Genomic DNA, 20,647 nt, shown 5'->3' with positions numbered 1-20,647 from the left:
TGTACAAAAGTGGAGGAACGTGGAGATCAGTGTGTGACTCTCCATGCGCGAGACCGACCTCATGTGGGCGAATAAAAAGGGAGAACATGTCCTAATTGAATTCGGAAGCTCTGATCGGTTTATAAAGGTGTATGTCAGTGCTAGCAGCGTGGTGTTTGCTCAGTGTTTGTTGTTTTTGTCCATTGAAGCACCAATATTCAGCAGATCGAGGGCGACGGTGAGGAGACGGCGGGCCTGTCGGGTCGCAGTCAGGCGGTCGGGCTGATGCTCAGCCTGCTGCTGGTGGTGCTGACGATCTGTCTGCTGGTTTTACTGCTGTATAAGCGCGAGAGAAGGTACACACACACACACACACACACACACACACGTGTCCATCTAAGTGAGCTTCCGTCTTGATTTGCCCAGCAGTATCTCAGTATTTAAGGTATTGGACTGGACTAGCATGGACTAGGATGATGTAAATGTGTCTAGAGAGAGAGAGTTGGACACAGACCCGTATTCTGAATCACTGTGGAGTTATTTGGTTTTGTCTCTGTTTAGGGGGCTCTTTATACAAAAAGTCACCAACTGCTGCAAGAGGAGAAATCCAGTGTCGTATAAATACTCCAAGGTACCGATTCACTAACCTCATCATAACAGCATTATTGTTATTATTATTATTATTATTATTATTATTATTATCATATCATTTTTATATATAATTTTGTATATATATTATTATTAATATTACTGTTATTATATTGTTATTAATATTTTATTATTGTTATTATTATTACTATTATATTATATTATTATTATTATTATTACTATTAATTATTATTATTATTATTATTATTATTATATTATTATTACTATTTTATTATTATTATTATTATTATTACTATTAATTATTATTATTATTAATATTATTACTATTATTATATTATTATTACTATTATTTTATTACTATTATTATTATTGTTATGTTATTAATAATATTTTATTATTTTATTTTTTACTAATATTGTTATTATTTTTTTATTTTATTACTACTACAATTTTGTTCTTTTTATTTGTAATGTTTTTATTATTGCTATTAATGTTTTATTTGTATAATTTCAATTTTATAAATTCTTTATTTTTATATTATTATCATTATTTCATTATTATTAATATTTTAATTTTTTTTTTTTTTTTTTTGTTATTGCTTTTTTATTATTATTAATATTTTAATTATTTTGTTATATTATTTTATTAGTAGTATTTATATTTTTATTTGTTTTACTTCATATTGTTATTATCATTTTATTATCAATGTTATTTTGATTATAATTATTCTTAATTTTTTGCTGTTATTATTTTTTTTTTTAATTATTATTATTTTTTTACTGTTATGATGATGATTTTTATTATTGTTATCATTAGTAGTATTTACATTATTACTTTCATTATTATTGTTTATTATTATTATCATCATTAATTATTATTATTATTCATATTTTTATTATTTTTTTTATTATTATAATCATTACTATTATTATTATCATTATTATTAATATTATTTTTATTATCATTACTATTATTGTTATCATTATTTCTATTATTATTATTATTATTATTATGACTAAATCTCAATTGTACCCCAGGTCAGCACGGATGAGAACGGCTGCGAGGATGAGACCGAGTGGCTGATGGAGGAGGTGGAGCTGCCGGCGCAGACGCTCCACCAGAACGGCCACATCACCACCAAACCGGTGAGCGCCGACGCCCTGCGCACCTTCTCCCTGGACGAGCAGGACAGCGAGGAGGAGGTGCTGACCGTCCCCGGAGTGCGGGTCCGCTCGGCTCGGGACGGCCCGTCCAGGCTGACGGGGGGCGAGAGCGACGAGGATCTGGTAGCCCTGCAGGACGACACGGGCAGGAGGGGCGCGTCCGGGTCGGGCTCCAGGCAGCACAGGAGGGTGCAGGTCGATCCGGACGACAGTGATGAGGACCTTCTTAAAGTGTGAGAACGCTGGTTACCAGAAACGAACTCCTAAATGTCTCCGAACTCGCCCTGGTTCTGTTTGTTTTTCCGAAAGGGAGATTTATTGACCTGCCTGTTTGATGTTTAAATTGCAAGTGCAGATGAAATTGTGAGCGCATTTTAAACAGCGTTTGCTTTGGGATGAAAAAATATATTTTTCTTAGGTTAATTTGTCGCTTTTTTTCTTTTATGTGTTTTTTCTTTGAATGAATTTAATTTAATAATTAATTTGTCCTCCGACGACTCTTTCGAAGCCATGATTTGCTCTTTTTGGGTTACGCTAGCCCCCGGTGTCCCCTCATCCATATTTGAGAGTCCCGCGTTTGTACTGAAGCAGTATTTTGCACATGGGGCTCGCGGCGGGGGGGAGGGGGAGACCCGTTTTCCTAATCGTTTTTTTATCGTGATTATTACTCACTGGAAGATCGTGCGCTTCGCAGCACTTACCTCACAGGTCGGCCGTCTGTGCTTCACATTTAAAGCGCTTGAGCTTCCGATCCGCCAAAAACGCATGCGTCAGGTAGACAGTATTTTAGCCACGTTATAAACTCGAGTCTCGGGCCCTGGTTTGCTCTAGGAGCGTTATTGTAGTGCAGAAGGGCAGGTACTAATTTGATGCATATTTTGCGCATTGTTTTCTGTTCTAGAACCCTCACCATAAATCTTTTACTACAGATAAGTGAGTAAACGACTGGACGTTGTGCCGCTTGGGCTTGTATTTGAGTCTGATTTTCTTTTCCCGTTTTTTTGTTTATTTAAAACGATCTCATTAATACTAATCAGGAACTGATCATTAAAAGTGCCAGTTCAGTCCCATATGTGCCCTAATTCTTAAATAATTTGTTTAATTAACGTTTAATAAAGCACTCACCTGAAGGGAATCATAATAACTGCTGCAGTTACAACCTCTGCTGGCTGATCGATGGTACTGCACTGCACAGAGACGGGGGATAACAGGGATCGGTGCATGACTCTCCGTGCGCGATACAGATCTCCGTATGAACCAAGTGCAGGTGAATAGAAGCGGTCGGTACTGCAGACGTGTCGGAGGGGTGGGTGTTAGTCGCGGCACACATCGATCGGGTGATTGGATACGACTAGATTGGGAGGAAAATTAGGGGAGATTAATTAAAAATGCTTAATGAGTTCATTATTAATATTTCTGTCAGGATTCACTGGGTTCGTCTTGAAATCTCCACCACTTTGTAGATCATTTATAAAATCACACTAAGATCCTAAGTAAGTAAATCAGGGCCTCAACCTTTATTCCAGCTCATTACAATCACAGTGTCATTTTTCCTTGAGGTTTTTCTTAAATTTAAAACATTAAAACCACCTCGTTGTAGTTCTACAATTACTGACTGTAGTCCTGTTTCTCTACATGCTTTGTTAGCCCCCTTTCATGCTGTTCTTCAATGGTCAGGACCACCACAGAGCAGGTATTATTTAGGTGGTGGATGATTCTCAGCACTGCAGTGACACTGACATGGTGGTGGTGTGTTAGTGTGTGTTGTGCTGGTATGAGTGGATCAGACACAGCAGCGCCGCTGGAGTTTTTAAACACCGTGTCCACTCACTGTCGGTCCACCTTGTAGATGTAAAGTCAGAGACGATCGCTCATCTATTGCTGCTGTTTGAGTCGCTCATCTTCTAGACCTTCATCAGTGGTCACAGGACACTGCCCACGGGGCGCTGTTGGCTGGATATTTTTGGTTGGTGGACTATTCTCAGTCCAGCAGTGACAGTGAGGTTTTTAAAAACTCCAGCAGCACTGCTGTGTCTGATCCACTCATACCAGCACAACACACACTAACACACCACCACCATGTCAGTGTCACTGCAGTGCTGAGAATCATCCACCACCTAAATAATACCTGCTCTGTGGGGGTCCTGTGGGGGTCCTGACCATTGAAGAACAGCATGAAAGGGGGTAACAAAGCATGCAGAGGAACAGATGGACTACAGTCTAATTGTAGAACTACAAAGTGCTTCTATATGGTAAGTGGAGCTGATAAAATGGACAGTGAGTGTAGAAACCAGGAGGTGGTTTTAATGTTATGGCTGATCGGTGTATAATAATAATAATAATAATAATAGTTTATGTTTGCACACGTTGAGCAGTGGGTACGTTTGGGTCGGGGTGAGTACGTTTGGGTCGGGGTGAGTACGTTTGGGTTGGCGTGAGTACGTTTGGGGCGCACGGGTTCGTATGATGCACTCCGATCACGTTTCTACACTGGACAAGCACGTTTTACCTGCCACGCCTTCCGGATTCACTTGGTCAGACGGGATCCTGAGACAGAATTTGAACCGGATATTTAATTCTTCACCCTCCAGTTCCAGTGTTGAATGATTTTCTGGGTTTCTCTTGTTTTTTTTGTTTTTTTAATCATGTTTCGTGTTTTATATTCAATCTGAATGACGTGATAAAGGTACGATAATGAATGATGATGAATCCTACGTCTCCATGTGCCACTCACTCGTATTTTTTTTTTAATAATCACATAAATAATAAACCATGAGCCTCTTCTTTGTTTAGCTTTCACCAGTGAGGCTGATCTGTCAAATATATTCAGTTTTCAATTGTTTGTTGCTTTGTTTGTGTTTTATATTTAAAACATTCATGCTGAAAATTGCTTTATTTCAATAAAACTAAGAGAATGGATCGGTTCGGGTTTGTTACTGGTTTTTACTGGTTTGTACTGGTTTCAGTGTGGTGGTGCCCCCACATTTGATTTATTTGATTGATTCAGGGTTTGCAGCATTATTTGACGGACCCTTCATCCCCCACATTGCAGAAATACCAGCCTTCACTCTTCTAGGAAGGTTTTCTATCTGATTTGGAAGTGTCCCTGTAAGAATTTGTGCCCATGGTGACAAACTTGTAATACTGTTTAGCAGACGCCTTTATCCGAAGCGACTTACAGTACTGGGACAGTATACAGGGTGAGCAATTGAGGGTTGAGCTGGCGGTGGTGGGGTTTGAACCAGTGACCTTCTGATTACTGGTTCAGTACCTCTACCTCTGTTCCACTTTATGCCAGACCACAATAAGAAGCGGGATATTCTACTAGCTGCTGGTCGGCTATGAGGAACCGGCTATGACTAAATTGGCTGTGACTAAACCTGCTATGGAGGAACCGGCTATGACTAAACTGAGAGAAAAAGGAAAAAATGCAGAAAAAACTGTAAAAAATAAGAAGTAGACATCTTTTACAAATGAACCCTAATTTAGAAAAATACCGGCATGGCTGTGCAAGACAAGGGTACAGGTGCTGGACTGGCCCGCCTGCAGTCCTGACCTGTCCCCGATAGAGGACGTGAGAAGAATTTTGAACCTTGTACTGTTTCAAAACAGTACACCCCAAGACGTGTCTGCAGGAAGAACGGGACAAAATAACGAAAAAACTCGTCATCGCTCGGCGTCCTCGGTGCCGAAACGTCTTTCAAGTGCTGTGAGAAGGAACGGCGACGGTACAAAGTGGCAGATGCTTTACCATCCCAACTTTTTTGGAACGAGTTGCAGGCCTGGAATACAGGAATTTTAGCTTTTTGCCCCAACTTTTTCTGATTTAGGGTCTGTACAAAAGTCGAGCCCTTTGTTCTATGCACTGTATTTTTAGAGACGCACTGGACAGACCCGTCCAGCCACTTCCGACAGACTCGTTATGTAACCGTAGCGTCATGGGATCATGGGAAGTTGACTCATTAAACAGTAACGTGCTGCGTGTGCACCGGGCGTCTCTGATCGATCCCAGCACGAGCGGTCTGAGGGTCAGACCTTCCCCCTGGACTCTGTACTCAGCTCAGAGTAAATATCCCGTCACCGGGACTCGGACTGGGACGCTGCACGCGGGACGAGCTCGGCCCGCCACCATGACCACGTTCGACGACGTTTTGGAAGAAGCCGGCGAATTCGGCCACTTTCAGAAGCGCATCTTCGGGATCCTCTGTCTGGTCTCCTTGCCCTTCTGTGGCATTTACGTGGGTATGGTGTTCCTGGGCTTCACCCCCGATCACTGGTGCAGTGACCCGCGGGCGAAGCAGCTCCAGGCGCGGTGTGAACACGACCCGCGGGAGGCGCCCTGGCTCGGCGTGCCCTTTGTCAACACGTCCGGCGGGCTGGTGCGCAGTCAGTGCGAGAGGTACGACGTGAACTGGAACCTCACTGACCTCTCCTGCAACGTTTCGGAGGCCCAGCGTGCTGCGCTGCCCAGGACCGCCTGCGACGCTGGCTGGGAGTACGATTACGAGGGCAGAGAGTCCTACGTCACCGAGGTAACACGTCATAAAGTTTATTATAGAATAAAATACAATAGAACACCTTTATTTGTCATATGTACAGATATATCCCAGCTCGTTTTGGACTTTTGGTCGTTATACGGCGCCCCTGGAGCTGAGAGAATTAAGGGCCTTGCTCAAGGGACCAACAGTGGCTGCATAGCAGAGCTGGGATTCAAACACTCAACCTTTTGATTGGTAGCCCAAAGCTCTACACACTAGGCTACCACTGTCCCAACACATTGGCAAATTATTTTATTAATTAATTTATTTATTTATTTATTTTCAGGCACAAATAAATATAAACTTGGTCATTAGTTATAAATTATTTATAATGAATAATTAATTATTTAATTAATAATAAAATTAATATTGATAATAAATATAATATGAGAATAATATAATATAAATATAATTAATAATTAATAAATATAATTTTTAAACATTCTAATATAAATACAGATATTTATAATGAATAATTAATTAATTAATTATTTAATTAATCATAAATAAATATTAATAATAAATATAATATAATAAGTATAATATAAATATAATTAATAATTAATAAATATTATTATAATTTAAATAAGTTCTAATATAAATACAAATAAATAATAATTTGGTCATTAGTTATAAATTATTTATAATGAATAATTAATTAATTAATTATTTAATTAATAATAAATAAATATTACTAATAAATATAATATAAAAGTATAATATAAATATAATTAATAATTAATAAATATTATTATAATTTAAATAAGTTCTAATATAAATACAAATAAATAATAATTTGGTCATAATCTGTATAGAATTTTAGAATTATTTCGTTTATTTAAACAGTATTTTACTGTGTATTTAAGTAAATCATATGACTGCATGTCAGTGTTTATTTACAAATGCTGCTTTAGCATTTAATTTATATTGTGGCATCAGAAACCAGAAGATATTCGTTTAGATTTTTGGTCCTCTCTTTACCCTGAACGCAGGGCTTAGCACATCAAACAGTAAAACAGTAGCTCGGCATAAACACACTCCTACCATCACTTACACACATTGTGTTATGTGTTACAGACACATTTACTTAATCATTTATACAATTATTTACATTATAAAGTACGATTATTTACACTGAGAGTGGAGCAAGGCATCCAGGGAGAGGCAGAATAGCCACGCCCACTCATGAAATCTGTGAGCCTGCGCTGCACAGCACACAATAAATCCCCACAAATACAAAAGTAGAATTCATAAAGAACAGCACGGTAGCATTAATAACAGTGTAGCGTTTGCCTAAGATAAGGCCAAGAACGGCAAAATGTTGGCCTGCAGTAGCATCAAGAACAGCATAGCGCCCCCCTACAGTAGAGTCAAGAACAGTGTAGCCCCCCCCTACATTAGAGTCAAGAACAGCATAGCGCGACCCCTTACAGTAGAGTCAAGAACAGCATAGCCCCCCCCCCCACATTAGCGTCAAGAACAGCATAGCGCCCCCTTACAGTAGAGTCAAGAACAGTGTAGCCCCCCCTACATTAGAGTCAAGAACAGCATAGCGCGACCCCTTACAGTAGAGTCAAGAACAGCATAGCCCCCGCCCCCCACATTAGCGTCAAGAACAGCATAGCGCCCCCTTACAGTAGAGTCAAGAACAGTGTAGCGCTGGTTTGAACCATGTGACAGTGAAAGGGAGAGTAAAGTCCTCTCTTATAGCTTAGCAGAATGAACCCGGCTCACCCCACCGCATCAAGCTCCGGAAAAAACACATTTCATCACTCAAAATGAGTACGAGCAGTTTATTAAATAAATGACCATTTTACTGTTAATACACAAGCAAGGATGATTATTTAACCTTTCTTTCATAATTATTATAAAATACAGTAGGATAAAGTTGTAAATTGACAGGAAATTTACAGCAGACTGTACAAACTGTTCTAGTTTAATAACTGGTTAACAGGACTTGTGGATCATTCTTGTATTTCTAAAATAAAACGTTCATCATTGTACAACAAAACAACATTTTTAGTGAAAATGAGACGATCTGCAAGTGCTAACCAATCAACCATCACTAACGGTACCTTTCATAGCTTAGTTATTTAGTTGAAACACCAAATACGATGGATCTTAAGAGAAATCCTCAAACTGCTGCATTTGTACTTATCACCCTCTGTGAGACAACTAACCGAGTTCTAGCCCAGTGACAGCTGAAATCCAAAGACTGCTGCGCCATACATGTTTCACACTATCAGATCATACAGCGTGATTAACTACACAACAAGCCTAGACAAGAACAAACCCTCCACTGTTCCATAACAGAGTTCTTCTGTGTGTTTCAGTTTAATCTGGTGTGTGAAGACGCCTGGTGGGCGGACGTGTTCCAGGCGTCGCTCTGTGTTGGCTTCCTAGTGGGCAGCATTGCCATTGGATACCTGGCTGATAGGTACGGCAAGTTTGTGTGGAACCTCCCCCTCCACCCCCAAATATCATAAAAATAACTGTATTATTTGTAAATACAACTGTAGTGCGCCATCTACAGGCCATTCTTGGCATTACTGGTTAAACAGTGTGTAGCTTGTAGCCTATTTAAAACAACAGAACTTCGGCGCCCCCTTCTGGAAATGATCTTGAGAAGTTTTATGAATAGCTTTATCATGAACACTGCTGATCTAATCTCATGAAAATCTGAGAACAATAATAAGTGGCTACTAAGAATGCTGCCCATAAATAAAATATAATATATACATTAATTAGCCACGCTTTACTGATGCTTTGAGGGAGGACATCCAGGGCGACTCCTAACGGGAGCAGCCAAAAGAAGAAGAAGATTTAAATTCATTATCAAAAACAGCATTTAAGATAGAAATAGAAAATTATTGACAAACTTGCCTCGCACAATCTACGAGGTATCTTCAAAAAGTTTCCTCACATGTATATTGTGGTTATAAGCGGTGAGGGTGGGAGGAGGAATAATCGTTTCTGTCTGAGAGACCGAGAGACGCTTATGGTCCGGATTTAGCTCTGATTTCCACCTTTTCGGACACTCAAAGAAGCTTTAAGGCGAAGACGATTTTCATGTGATGATGATGTGAAAGCAGCGGCGCATCAGTGGCTACGAGCTCAACCGAAAAACTATTTTTGCTGACAACATTAAAATGTTGGTACGACGCTGGAAAAATACATCAGAAGGCGACGATGTAGAAAAGTGATCGGCTCGTCCGAGGGTGGGAATGCCGGAGGGGATTCCTCATCACTGCTGCAGTTACGACCTCTGCTGGCTAAATGATGTTACTGCACAGAGACGGGGAATAATGGAGGTCAGTGCATGACTCTCCATATGAACCCTCCTGGTGCAGGTGAAAAGAAGCAGCAGACTCGGGGTAAAAATAATGTTCTTACTTTTATAAATAATGTTTAATAAGCTTGATCAGGACTAATTGATCAATTATTGCTTAAGCCTCCGTGTCTACACAACTGAAATAAACAACAGTAAACAGTAGTAGCATTTAAATATATAAATAAATCAGTGTTTGGAAATTGATGCACTAATTTAATTCGTTCTTTCTGCTTCGCTCATCCAGGTTTGGTCGGAAGCCCATCTTCCTTCTGTCCAGTCTCCTGAACGTCATCACAGGAATTCTGGTGGCGGTGGCTCCTAATTACATTTCTCTGCTGGTGTTCAGAGCTCTGTACGGTTTCGGGGCGAAAGCAGGCTGGATGGTGGCGTTTGTTTTGAGTAAGTGACCCGCCTTGCTCCCTACTACCTACCTGATCAGCTGCCTCAGTAGAGAGGGTTCTAATAAGACATGGAGCTCATGAGGCAGATTATTTAGACGCTCTCTCTAGCTCACTAAGCTAACACAGTTAGCATTAGGGCTAGGAGGCGTCGGACGCGTAATCGTTATTCAGTCAGATCATCACTCAGAATTAAGGCGCCTCAGTAGGAGCATTTTAAGGGATCTAAGAATTTAGACACGCCCTCTTCTCGGGAGTGTAGGACGACGTAAAATGCGTCTTGAGTTTTGAGTCTTCTGTCATGAATTCCTCAGTAACGGAGCTGGTCGGGGTGCAGTACAGGAGGCCGGTGGCGGTGTTCTTTCAGATGTCCTTCAGCTTCGGCGTCCTCATCCTGCCCCTCATCGCGTACCTCATTACCAACTGGCGCTGGCTCCAAGTGGCCATCACAGCGCCCTACGTCTGCTTCCTGTCCTACTACTGGTGAGGTTTGGTTTATCGTCCAGCTGTGGTGTTTAGGTCCAGATGTTAGATATGCCAGTATTTATTTTATCGTGTTAATTGCAGGTTTATTCCTGAATCGCCGAGATGGCTTCTGTCTCAGAACAACACCAGTAAAGCCGTGGAGATCACCAAAGCCATGGCTAAAGAGAACAAGAGGACGCTCTCCAAGAATATCGAGGTATGTTCGTTTCGCTGTTGTGTGACGTTAAAGGAGAGGGGGCGCTAGCATGCCAGAGTTACGCCCTCTGCTGGCTGATCGATGTCGCCGCACAGAGACGGGGGATAATGGAGATCAGTGTGTGATTCTCTGTGCACGATACGGATCTCCACATCAACACACCTGGTGCAGATGAAGAGAAGCGGTCGGTAGTGCACACGTGTTGGAAAGGGCGTACCGAAGATCGACAGTGGTGGGTGATTGGACACGACTAGATTGGGGGAAAATAGACAGGAAAGTTTATAAATTGAAAAGGTAAAATAATAAAAAGCTTTATTAAGCTGAGACGGCAAGACGAGTTCATAACTGCTCTAGTTTCTTAAAAACTTCTTTTAACAACCTCATATGGCTATACCAATCACATGAGTGTACTACCACATCATCTAGATAAGCTGTGCAATCAGGCACATTTGCGAAAACAGTATTAACCAGTCGTTGAAATGTATACTGTAAAAATGCATCTGGCGTAACAAACGCAGATAGCTCTGGTGCTCTGGACTTGCCAGTGGCACTTGCCAGTATCCTTTTTAAAGATCTAGCTTAGTCACAAAGTACGGTTTCTGTGGGCGATTTTGTGGACGTTTCACCACCAGATTTAATGAAAGACGACGTTTGTTTAGTGGCGACTCAGCAAGTTTGTAAAAAAAACTGCAATAAACCTGAAATAACTTCATATAAAACAGCTCGAAAGACAGGATAAAATAATCAGACAGAAACATAATACCTGTCTCACCATAAAATTACACATAAACGTTAAACATGGCAGTAAAATCTATAATAAATAAATAACATTAAATAATACACTTACGTTAGTAGTGTTGCATAATCATGGACATTTAAATGTGTTAGAGAACTAATTCCCATCTTTTGTTCTCCAGAAAATGACACAGGACTTACAGCCTGCCAGACAAAATTATAGACAGACAGAAAAAAAGAAAGAAAGAAATTAATAAAAAAAAAGAAAGATAAAGAAAGAAAACAAACAAATGAATGAAAGAAAGAAAGAAAGAAACGAAAGAAAAAAAGAACAAAAGAAGGAAGAAAAGAACATAAAAGAGTTAAAGAAAAAAAAGAATGAAAGGAGAAAGAAAAAAGAAAAAAATAAATAAAAGAAAGAAAGAAAAAAAAACTAAAGAAAGAAAGAAAAAGAAAAAAAACTAAGGAAGAGATAAAGAAAGAAAAAGAACTAAAAAAATAAAAGAAGAAAGAAAAAGAAGAAAAGAAAGAAAGAAGAAAAGAAAGAAAGAAAAATAACAAAAGAAGGAAGAAGAAAGAAAGAAAGAACAAAAGAAAGAAAGAATAGATAAAGAAAGAAAAAGAACTAAAAAAGAACTAAAGAAAAAAAAACAAAGAAGAAAGAAATAACAAAAGGAAAGAAAAAGAACAAAAGAAGAAAGAATAGAATAGAGAAGAACTAGAACTGGGTTTTGTAGATCATACAGTGCAGTAGACGCCACCTTCCAGTAACATTCCATTGTAGCAGTATTCTTGTAATATTGGAATATGACATTCATGCACTAACCATATCTACATGTTCTAAGTAGTAATTAATGATGTATTAATACAGACACTGAAGGAGGAAAACACAGACGTGGCCGGCGGCGTTTTCATGGACCTGATCAGAACCCCGAACATGAGGAAGCACACTTTCATCCTGAGCTTTAACTGGTAAGTGATGGTGGTAACTCGTACCGTAACGAAAGCACCGTGGCCCCCGGGTGTCACACATCTGTGTGTGTGCAGGTTCACCAGCGCCGTGGTCTATCAGGGCCTCATCATGCGTCTGGGGATCCTGGGTGGAAACGTCTACGTGGACTTCCTCATCTCGGGATTGGTGGAGTTCCCCGCGGCCATTCTCATCCTCTTCACCATCGACCGCGTCGGCCGGAAGCTCCCGTTCGCCGCGGCCAACATTCTGACCGGAGTCGCCTGCTTCATCACGGCTTTTATTCCAGAGAGTGAGTTCTGATCAGTGCTATAAAGCCAGTGTTTTATGTCTGATTTACAGCAATAGTAACTGACCAGCATAGTTCCTAGAAACAACCACAGCCCACCCTATATTAAATAAAATTTAAGAAATTTAAGGTCAGCACTGTCGTCTCACACAAAAGGGTCCTGGGTTTGATTCCCAGGTGGAGCAATCCTGGTCCTTTCTGTGTAGAGTTTGCTAAAATTGCCCTTAAATGTGTGTGTGTGTTAGTGTGTTAGTGTGTTAGTTTGTTAGTTTGTTAGTGTGTGTGTGTGTGTTAGTGTGTTAGTGTGTTAGTGTGTTAGTGTGTTTGTGTGTTTGTGTGTTTGTGTGTTAGTGTGTGTGTTAGTGTGTGTGTTAGTGTGTGTGTTAGTGTATGTGTTAGTGTGTCTGCCCTGCAATGGACTGGCGCCCTGTTCAGGGTGCCCCCCTCGACCCTGATTAGGATAAGTGGTTTAGACACACACACACATATACACACACCACAATATATATATAGTATTATTACATACATATAATATGATTACTGTCACTATTAACGTTTTAATTGTTGTTACTTTTTGCACTGTTTTATGAATTTCTTATTTTATTTTTTATATTTCTGTAAAGACTTTGATATATTGTACTATTTTTATTAGTTTCTTTATTTTTATTGTTTTTCCTAAAAACTGTAGCTAAGCTAAGACAATACATACAATGAGTGAATGAATATTTTAATCACTCAGACTTTAAATAATTGTACTTTTTAATTCATACAGATATGTTCTGGATTAAAACGGCGGTGGCTTGTGTCGGACGGCTGGGAATCACCATGGCTTTTGAAATGGTGGTGTTTGTAAATACTGAGCTGTACCCCACCTTCATCAGGTAAAGTTCCTCTAAAACTAAACACTTGTTGCGACAGGGCAAATCTTAGCTCAGATCTGCTATTGGTTGTCTGGTGCCCCCTAGTGCCTCCAGTAGATAAAATCGGCCGCTGGTTTGCTGGGTGGGAAAAGACGGGACTAAAAAGTGTGTGGGGTCTGCGAGGCTGTGTAAGGATCCTGGTTAGTAGCCCGGGGCGCCTGTACAGAAGTGGAGGAACGTGGAGACCTCAAGCGCCAATCCACCGAAGCACGGCGAATAAGAAGGGAGCGCTCACACATCGGAGGAAGGGCGTGTCAGCACAATATACCCTCTTGGATAGCGGAAGAGTGATTGGCTATGATAAATTGGGAGAAAAGGGGAGAAAATGCATCAATAAAATAGTAAAAGCTTCTGATATGACGTGTGTTCCTGCAGAAATTTGGGTCTGTCCGTCTGCTCCACCCTTTGTGATGTTGGAGGGATCGTGGCCCCGTTCCTGGTCTACAGACTCGCCAACGTCTGGCTGGAGCTGCCGCTGATCGTTTTTGGTGAGTGTGGAGTTAACGTAGTATCGCCGTATCCATGCTTCATTTTCCCTGATAGTCGTACATTTCAATACACTCTGGCGCCCCCTGTAGGCTGCAGGGCAAGAAAATAAACATATACCTTTTACAGTATCTAAGATTTTGAGCGCTCCCAAGACCACAGTAGCGTTTGGTACGTTTATGAACCCTTCTAGAGTTTGTCATTTGGTGTGGTCCAGGCGTCAGCATGAGCGGTAAAGAACAGATAACCATCATAAAGAAGCTTCATATGCATCATATGAGCCTTGGGGCAAGAAGCACATTGGTCAAGGAGGTAAAAAGGTCCTAACGGTCTCTTTAAAAGAGCTCCAAAATTCCACTGCAGCGATGGAAGAACCCATTATACAGAGAACTGTTAAACATGGTGATGGTAGCACTGTGCTATGGAAGTGCAGCAGGGATAGGGACGCTGTAGTAACCAACGGACCAATAAACACAGGAACATCCTATAAAAAACTCCTCCAGAGCAGACGCAAACTCCGATTGAGACCACAGTTTATTTTGTACCAGACACTGACCCGAAGCATACAGCCAAAACCACACTGGAGCGGCATCTGAATTATTTAATGGTCCAGCTAAAGCCTGTGCCTGATTCTGTAGAGAGACCTGTCATGACGAATAGGATAAACCGCTTCAGGCGTATCCAAGTGGACTTGCAGCGTCTACAAAGTTTCGAATAGAACGTGGGTACGTTATGGGCGGGGAGGCGTATGCTAGGGTGTCTTGCAGCCTACAGGGGGCATCAGAGTGCACAGGGTAATTGGATATATCCAAATCAGAACAATGCATAAAAAGAATACAGCCTCAATTACTAAATAATGCATTATATGGTTAAAAGTATGTGGACGCCACTTCTAATGATTGAACTAATGTATAAAAATGATATAAGGTTAATCATATGCTTTTAACATTATGGCAACAGTTTGGGGAAGTTCCTTTTTCTTTCTTTATAGACAGAATGGGCACAAATCCCTCAGACATACTCCAAACTCTGGTAGAAAGGCTTCCCAGAAGTTTGGATGATTTTAAAGCCTTAAGGAAAACATGGATCACTTTAGTATTAATGCAACACGCTCTCACTCAGGCGTCCCAATACTTTAGTCCATGCAGTGTATGTGAATGCAGTATTTCTGCGTGTGTGGTGTTTGTACTCTTGCTGTACTATAATAACACGGCTCTGGTTCGGTACATCCGGAACATCACGAGATCCAGTGAAAGCAAACACAGGCAGATGTGCAGAGGAACGAAGGTCACGGTTTCCTCCCCACTGCAACTGGCCCCATCGACGAGGCCCCGGACCCCCACGGACAGAGTCTCTGGCCCTCATACACGGTGCACGTCACATGGATCTGAAAACATCTGCACACCTTGCACAAAAACCGTTTGCACATCTGCAATGTTTTATTTGCTCATTGCACATACTGGTCATACTGGTCATACTGGGAACACATGTACTGGTCACCTTTTCTCTTTATATTTGATTTTGTTTTATATAGTTTGTGTCCTGCACCAACACTCTGATGTGATTCTGATTCTGAATATGATACTTAAAATGATTCTGAATCTGATTCTTAATAGGATTCTGATTCTGAATCTGATTCTAAATATGATACTTAAAATGATTCTGAATCTGATTCTTAAAAGGATTCTGATTCTGAATCTGATTCCAAATATGATACTTAAAATGATTCTGAATCTGATTCTTAATAGGATTCTGATTCTGAATCTGATTCTAAATATGATACTTAAAATGATTCTGAATCTGATTCTTAATAGGATTCTGATTCTGGTTCTGAATTTGATTCTGGTTTTAAATATGATTCTGAATCTGAATCTGATTCTTAATAGGATTCTGATTCTGAATCTGGTTCTAAATTTGATTCTGGTTTTAAATATGATTCTGAATCAGATTTTGATTCTAATTCTGGATCTGAATCTGATTTTGATTCTGAATTTGTTTTTGATTCTGATTCTGAATCTGATTCTAAATATGATACTTAAAGGATTCTGAATCTGATTTTGATTCTTAATCTTAATCTGATTTTGATTCTAAAGCTGATTCTAAATATGATACTTAAAAAGATTCTGAATCTGATTCTTAAATTGGATTCTGAATCTGGTTTTGAATTTGATTCTGGTTTTGAATATGATTCTGATTTTTAATATGATTCTGAATCTGATTCTAAATATAATACTTAAAATGATTCTGAATCTGATTCTTAATAGGATTCTGATTCTGGTTCTGAATTTGATTCTGGTTTTAAATATGATTCTGACTCATTCTGAATCTGGTTCTGATTCTGAATATGATACTTAAAAGGATTCTGAATCTGATTCTTAATAGGATTCTGATTCTGATTCTGAATCTAGTTCTGAATTAGATTTTTGGTTTTAAATATAATTCTGAATCTGATTTTGATTCTGATTCTGAATCCGATTTTAAATATAATACTTAAAAGGATTCTGAATTTGATTCTTAAATAGGATTCTGATTCTGGTTCTGAATTTAATTCTGATTTTAAATATGATTCTGAATCAGATTTTTATTCTAATCCTGAATCTGATTTTTGTTCTGAATCTGATTCTGATTCTAATAGGAGTCCTGGCGCTGGTTGCCGGTGGTCTGGTGCTGCTGCTGCCCGAGACTAAAGGTGTGCCGCTTCCAGAGACCATCGATGATATTGAGCACCCACACAGGTACGATATTTAGCATTAATGCACCATTAGGGGCGAATTAAATCCCAAAAATATATAAAACAGTAATGTTTGCTGTACATAGGGGGATGGATGGGAAGGTGGATGGAAAAGGCCCTTAAATATATAAAGGGGGTCAGTCCATGTACCTCTGGTCATTCGAACAAACAGATTAAAGGATCAATTTTTATTTATCCACTTGAGGGTTAAGGGTCTTGCTCAGGGGTCCAACAGTGGCAACCTGGCAGTTGTGGGGTTTGAACTAACAGACTTCTGAGTACTAGTCCAGTACCTTGAACGCTGAACTACCTGTTCTGGTTCTCCCGGGATTGTCCTTTTTAACAGTCCGTCCTGGAATCGTTTCGCTCTCTACCACGACTCTTTCATTTCTGTTTGCTTGTTTCTGATCAGTTTGTGCAACTAAAAACGTCCCAAAACATTGACAAGCAAAGGTACACGGACCGGGATGCAAAGACACTTCCCGGCAACATGATTTAATAATAATAATACGTTTTTATATTTCAGAAACAAAGAGGACGCTCTAAAGAATCATCAGCTGGAGGTTCTGCTGCACTCGGACGTAACGACTAACAAAGAGAATGTGTCCGTCTGAACCGAGGGAGGTTCTTCAGTCTCCGAGAGGTCAATAACACGTCCACTTTATGTTTGTGTTCTCAGTAAATATGTTTATGTGTTGGAAGATATAAGAACTGGTACCACGAGCAGACCACTGTTTGTTACGGGACTGGAAATGAATGTTTTATACCCTGTATACCAAAGGGCACTGTGTAGAACTTTTAATATGGAATCATTAAGCTTTCTGAATGGTGCTGGTAATGTGCCGTAAGTTAATGCATTCAGGCGATGCCAGGCGGCTCTAGCACTAAAAGCCCGGCGGGGCAGAATAAACCCTGTATGGTCGGTATCCGCCTCATTACAAACCTTCTTGCTTAATGAATCTAAACACAAATGCACCTCATTAACGACGCCACAAACGCTCACGATAACATAAAGCATTTTTTACACAGGGCTGTTTACGGTACCAGCGCTGCTACACAGCAAGCCAGTCATCATGGTTCTGTTATCCACTACTAATAGCAAAGTAATATAATAAATCAAGTCAACAATTTAATACAAGTTACAACAAAATTATAAGTGGAAAACGGAATATGATTGACGAGATTTATCTCACACGGCGGGTTTATCTCCTTCCTACAGAGCATCACATCACAAACCCAAACGTTTTGGCACAGTAATGATCATTTACCCCTTTTCCACCGACATGGAACGGGCTCCGTTCTGATTCGTGGACTTGATTTTGAACCGGTTCAGCATGTTTCCACCGGAAAAAAGGTTCCAAACAGTGAAGTTGCGTTCGCAGCTGGCACCACAGAATACTCGGTTTTTCTGCGCCAACTGTGACGTCATCTGTGTTTGTGCTGCACTTTCATCTTTAAAGTTCATCTGATTAATTTTGATCCAGTTTGTCACTGATATTCGCTGATATTTTTAAAGAGATGAACTGTGTGATATGACACGGTAAAAGTTACCCGGACAGAATAACAGAAAACGTGGCTGCTTGTACTAAAACACTGATGAATTTGGGCAGTACAGAGCGCTTATAACCAGTACAGAGCGCTTATAACCAGTACAGAGATCTTATAACCAGTTTAGAGCTTTTATAACCAGTTTAGAGATCTTATAACCAGTTTAGAGCTTTTATAACCAGTTTAGAGCACTTATAACCAGTACAGAGCACTTATAACCACTACAGAGCACTTATAACCAGTACAGAGTGCTTATAACCAGTACAGAGCGCTTATAACCAGTACAGAGCACTTATAATCAGTACAGAGCGCTTATAACCAGTACAGAGCTCTTATAACCAGTACAGAGCTCTTATAACCAGTACAGAGCGCTTATAACCACTACAGAGCACAGCACTTATAACCAGTACAGAGCTCTTATAACCAGTTTAGAGCTTTTATAACCAGTTTAGAGATCTAATAACCAGTTTAGAGCTTTTATAACCAGTTTAGAGCACTTATAACCAGTACAGAGCACTTATAACCACTACAGAGCACTTATAACCACTACAGAGCACTTATAACCACTACAGAGCGCTTATAACCAGTACAGAGACACTTATAACCAGTACAGAGCTCTTATAACCAGTACAGAGCGCTTATAACCAGTACAGAGCACTTATAACCAGTAATAACAGAGAGAGGTTTAGTTCCTGTGTGGTACTGTTAGTACATTCAGCCACGTTACGCTTTATTTAGTTGATTTTTGTGAATTCAGAACCCCGAGCTGCAGAACCACCACACGTGAAGTAAATCCAGTTAAACACAGATACATGTGGAGCTGTTAGACTGGGTTTGATGGTTATTTCACACAGATGTTTGTTCGTATCGTGGAACTTTAATGATGTTTTATCGCTCGAGTCCAGCGCTGAGCAAATCGGTTATTTACACCGAGAGTCACGGTGAGAGTAAAGCACAAAACGCTTCTCACGTCAATGAACTAAAGAAAACAACAACTGCAACAAACACGTCTACGTCTTCTCATCACCAACAGCTGATCCATGCTTTTTACATAAACATAAACATCTGTAACAGCAGCACAAATCCCTACAGATAATCTACATGCTCCACCATGTTACTCTTTATTGTCGTTGTGTAATGACCACCGTTGATGACACAGGCCTGGTTCCCAAAAACTGGTGGAAACGTGGGTCGGTTCTCTACAAAACACCAAGGTTCGAAGAAACCTAAACAGAACCGGTTCAAGAACCAGAGTTATTTTGGTGGAAAAGCGCTAACAGTGGTCTGAGACTGTAATAACACGTCCAAATCAACATTTCAGAGCAAGAAAACCCGAAACCTTCTGTACCGGAACCTACAAACACGCCTGTAATAATGTAAACACTCAGCAGTGACGGTCGGTGCTTAAAGAGAAAAGACAAACCAGCATGTTCCATCTGGGTAAAACGTCTCCTTAACTTTTCTGTCCAGGTCCAGCAATCAGTCAATGGATTCATGTTCAATTCAAAATGTAACTTGTATTAAACTGCTGACTTGATTCATTATACTGACTGTGTGTCCAGTACATGCACTTGTTGTTTGGAGTTGTTTATTTACACACCATAAAGAATGTAGAACGTAATCTGGAACGTAATGTCTGCACAAGTAAAGGTAAGTAAAGATTTAAGACTAGTTAAGTGTGCCGTAATTTCAGAAAACATCTTCGTACATTAAGACTTTGTTTGCTTACTTAAATTTGAGGTTTTAAGCGTGTTGTGAATTAAACCCTTCAGGTATTGAGGCGAGGTTTAGAAAAACTGTGGGTGAAAATTGTACGTTTCATTATGTTGTAAAATTGTGGGTTTAATATGAGGAACATGAGGCAAAACAAAATGATTATTTAACTATCCAACAGGAATATTACGAATATTAATAAATGATTCTGCCAAATTTAGCAGCAAAATTGCAACCTAACACTGTTTACAGTTCAGGATTGGTCTTATTCATGTCTGTGGAGCCGTTGTGGTATTACAAGCATTACCTGTTTAACGACCACCTTAATTTGGTAATACCGCCATGTCACACGTATTGAACCCCTACATAATATTGCTAGTCTATATAGGACCTAAAGTTGGGCTACAACATGATTAAACCATTGAGACTCAATAACCACCATCTTCATTTGAGAGAATTACGTTTTCAAGGTGTGTTACAACCATGCTGTAAACTAAGAAGCTGCTCACAAAAGTTGACAGAGGAGCTCTTTTCAGGACAATGAAGAAAAACCCT

At 39.9% G+C, this 20,647-nt stretch overlaps 2 protein-coding genes across 2 annotated transcripts in view; both read left to right on the top strand.

Moving 5' to 3' along the window:
- igf2r (insulin-like growth factor 2 receptor) overlaps nt 1-3,423 on the top strand; it is a 49,781-nt gene extending 46,358 nt beyond the window's left edge. The window contains exons 47-49 of the mRNA XM_063002544.1: nt 189-335; nt 541-610; nt 1,626-3,423. Of these exons, the coding sequence (XP_062858614.1) occupies nt 189-335; nt 541-610; nt 1,626-1,988 (580 nt within the window). The 3' untranslated portion in view covers nt 1,989-3,423. The remainder of the gene's footprint in view (nt 1-188; nt 336-540; nt 611-1,625) is intronic.
- A 2,421-nt stretch (nt 3,424-5,844) lies between these two features.
- slc22a2 (solute carrier family 22 member 2) lies at nt 5,845-19,923 on the top strand. Its single transcript, XM_063002422.1, has 11 exons — nt 5,845-6,283; nt 8,623-8,726; nt 9,865-10,019; nt 10,333-10,501; nt 10,586-10,700; nt 12,307-12,407; nt 12,483-12,697; nt 13,467-13,575; nt 13,990-14,102; nt 16,736-16,835; nt 17,358-19,923. The coding sequence occupies exons 1-11, from the start codon at nt 5,882-5,884 to the stop codon at nt 17,443-17,445; spliced, it is 1,671 nt and encodes a 556-aa protein (XP_062858492.1). The 5' UTR covers nt 5,845-5,881; the 3' UTR covers nt 17,446-19,923.
- The last annotated feature ends 724 nt before the right edge of the window (nt 19,924-20,647 follow it).

Source organism: Trichomycterus rosablanca, chromosome 9 (assembly GCF_030014385.1).
Source record: "Trichomycterus rosablanca isolate fTriRos1 chromosome 9, fTriRos1.hap1, whole genome shotgun sequence".
In the NCBI taxonomy this organism is placed as follows: domain Eukaryota; kingdom Metazoa; phylum Chordata; class Actinopteri; order Siluriformes; family Trichomycteridae; genus Trichomycterus; species Trichomycterus rosablanca.
This window is presented reverse-complemented; position numbering and strand designations above follow the sequence as displayed.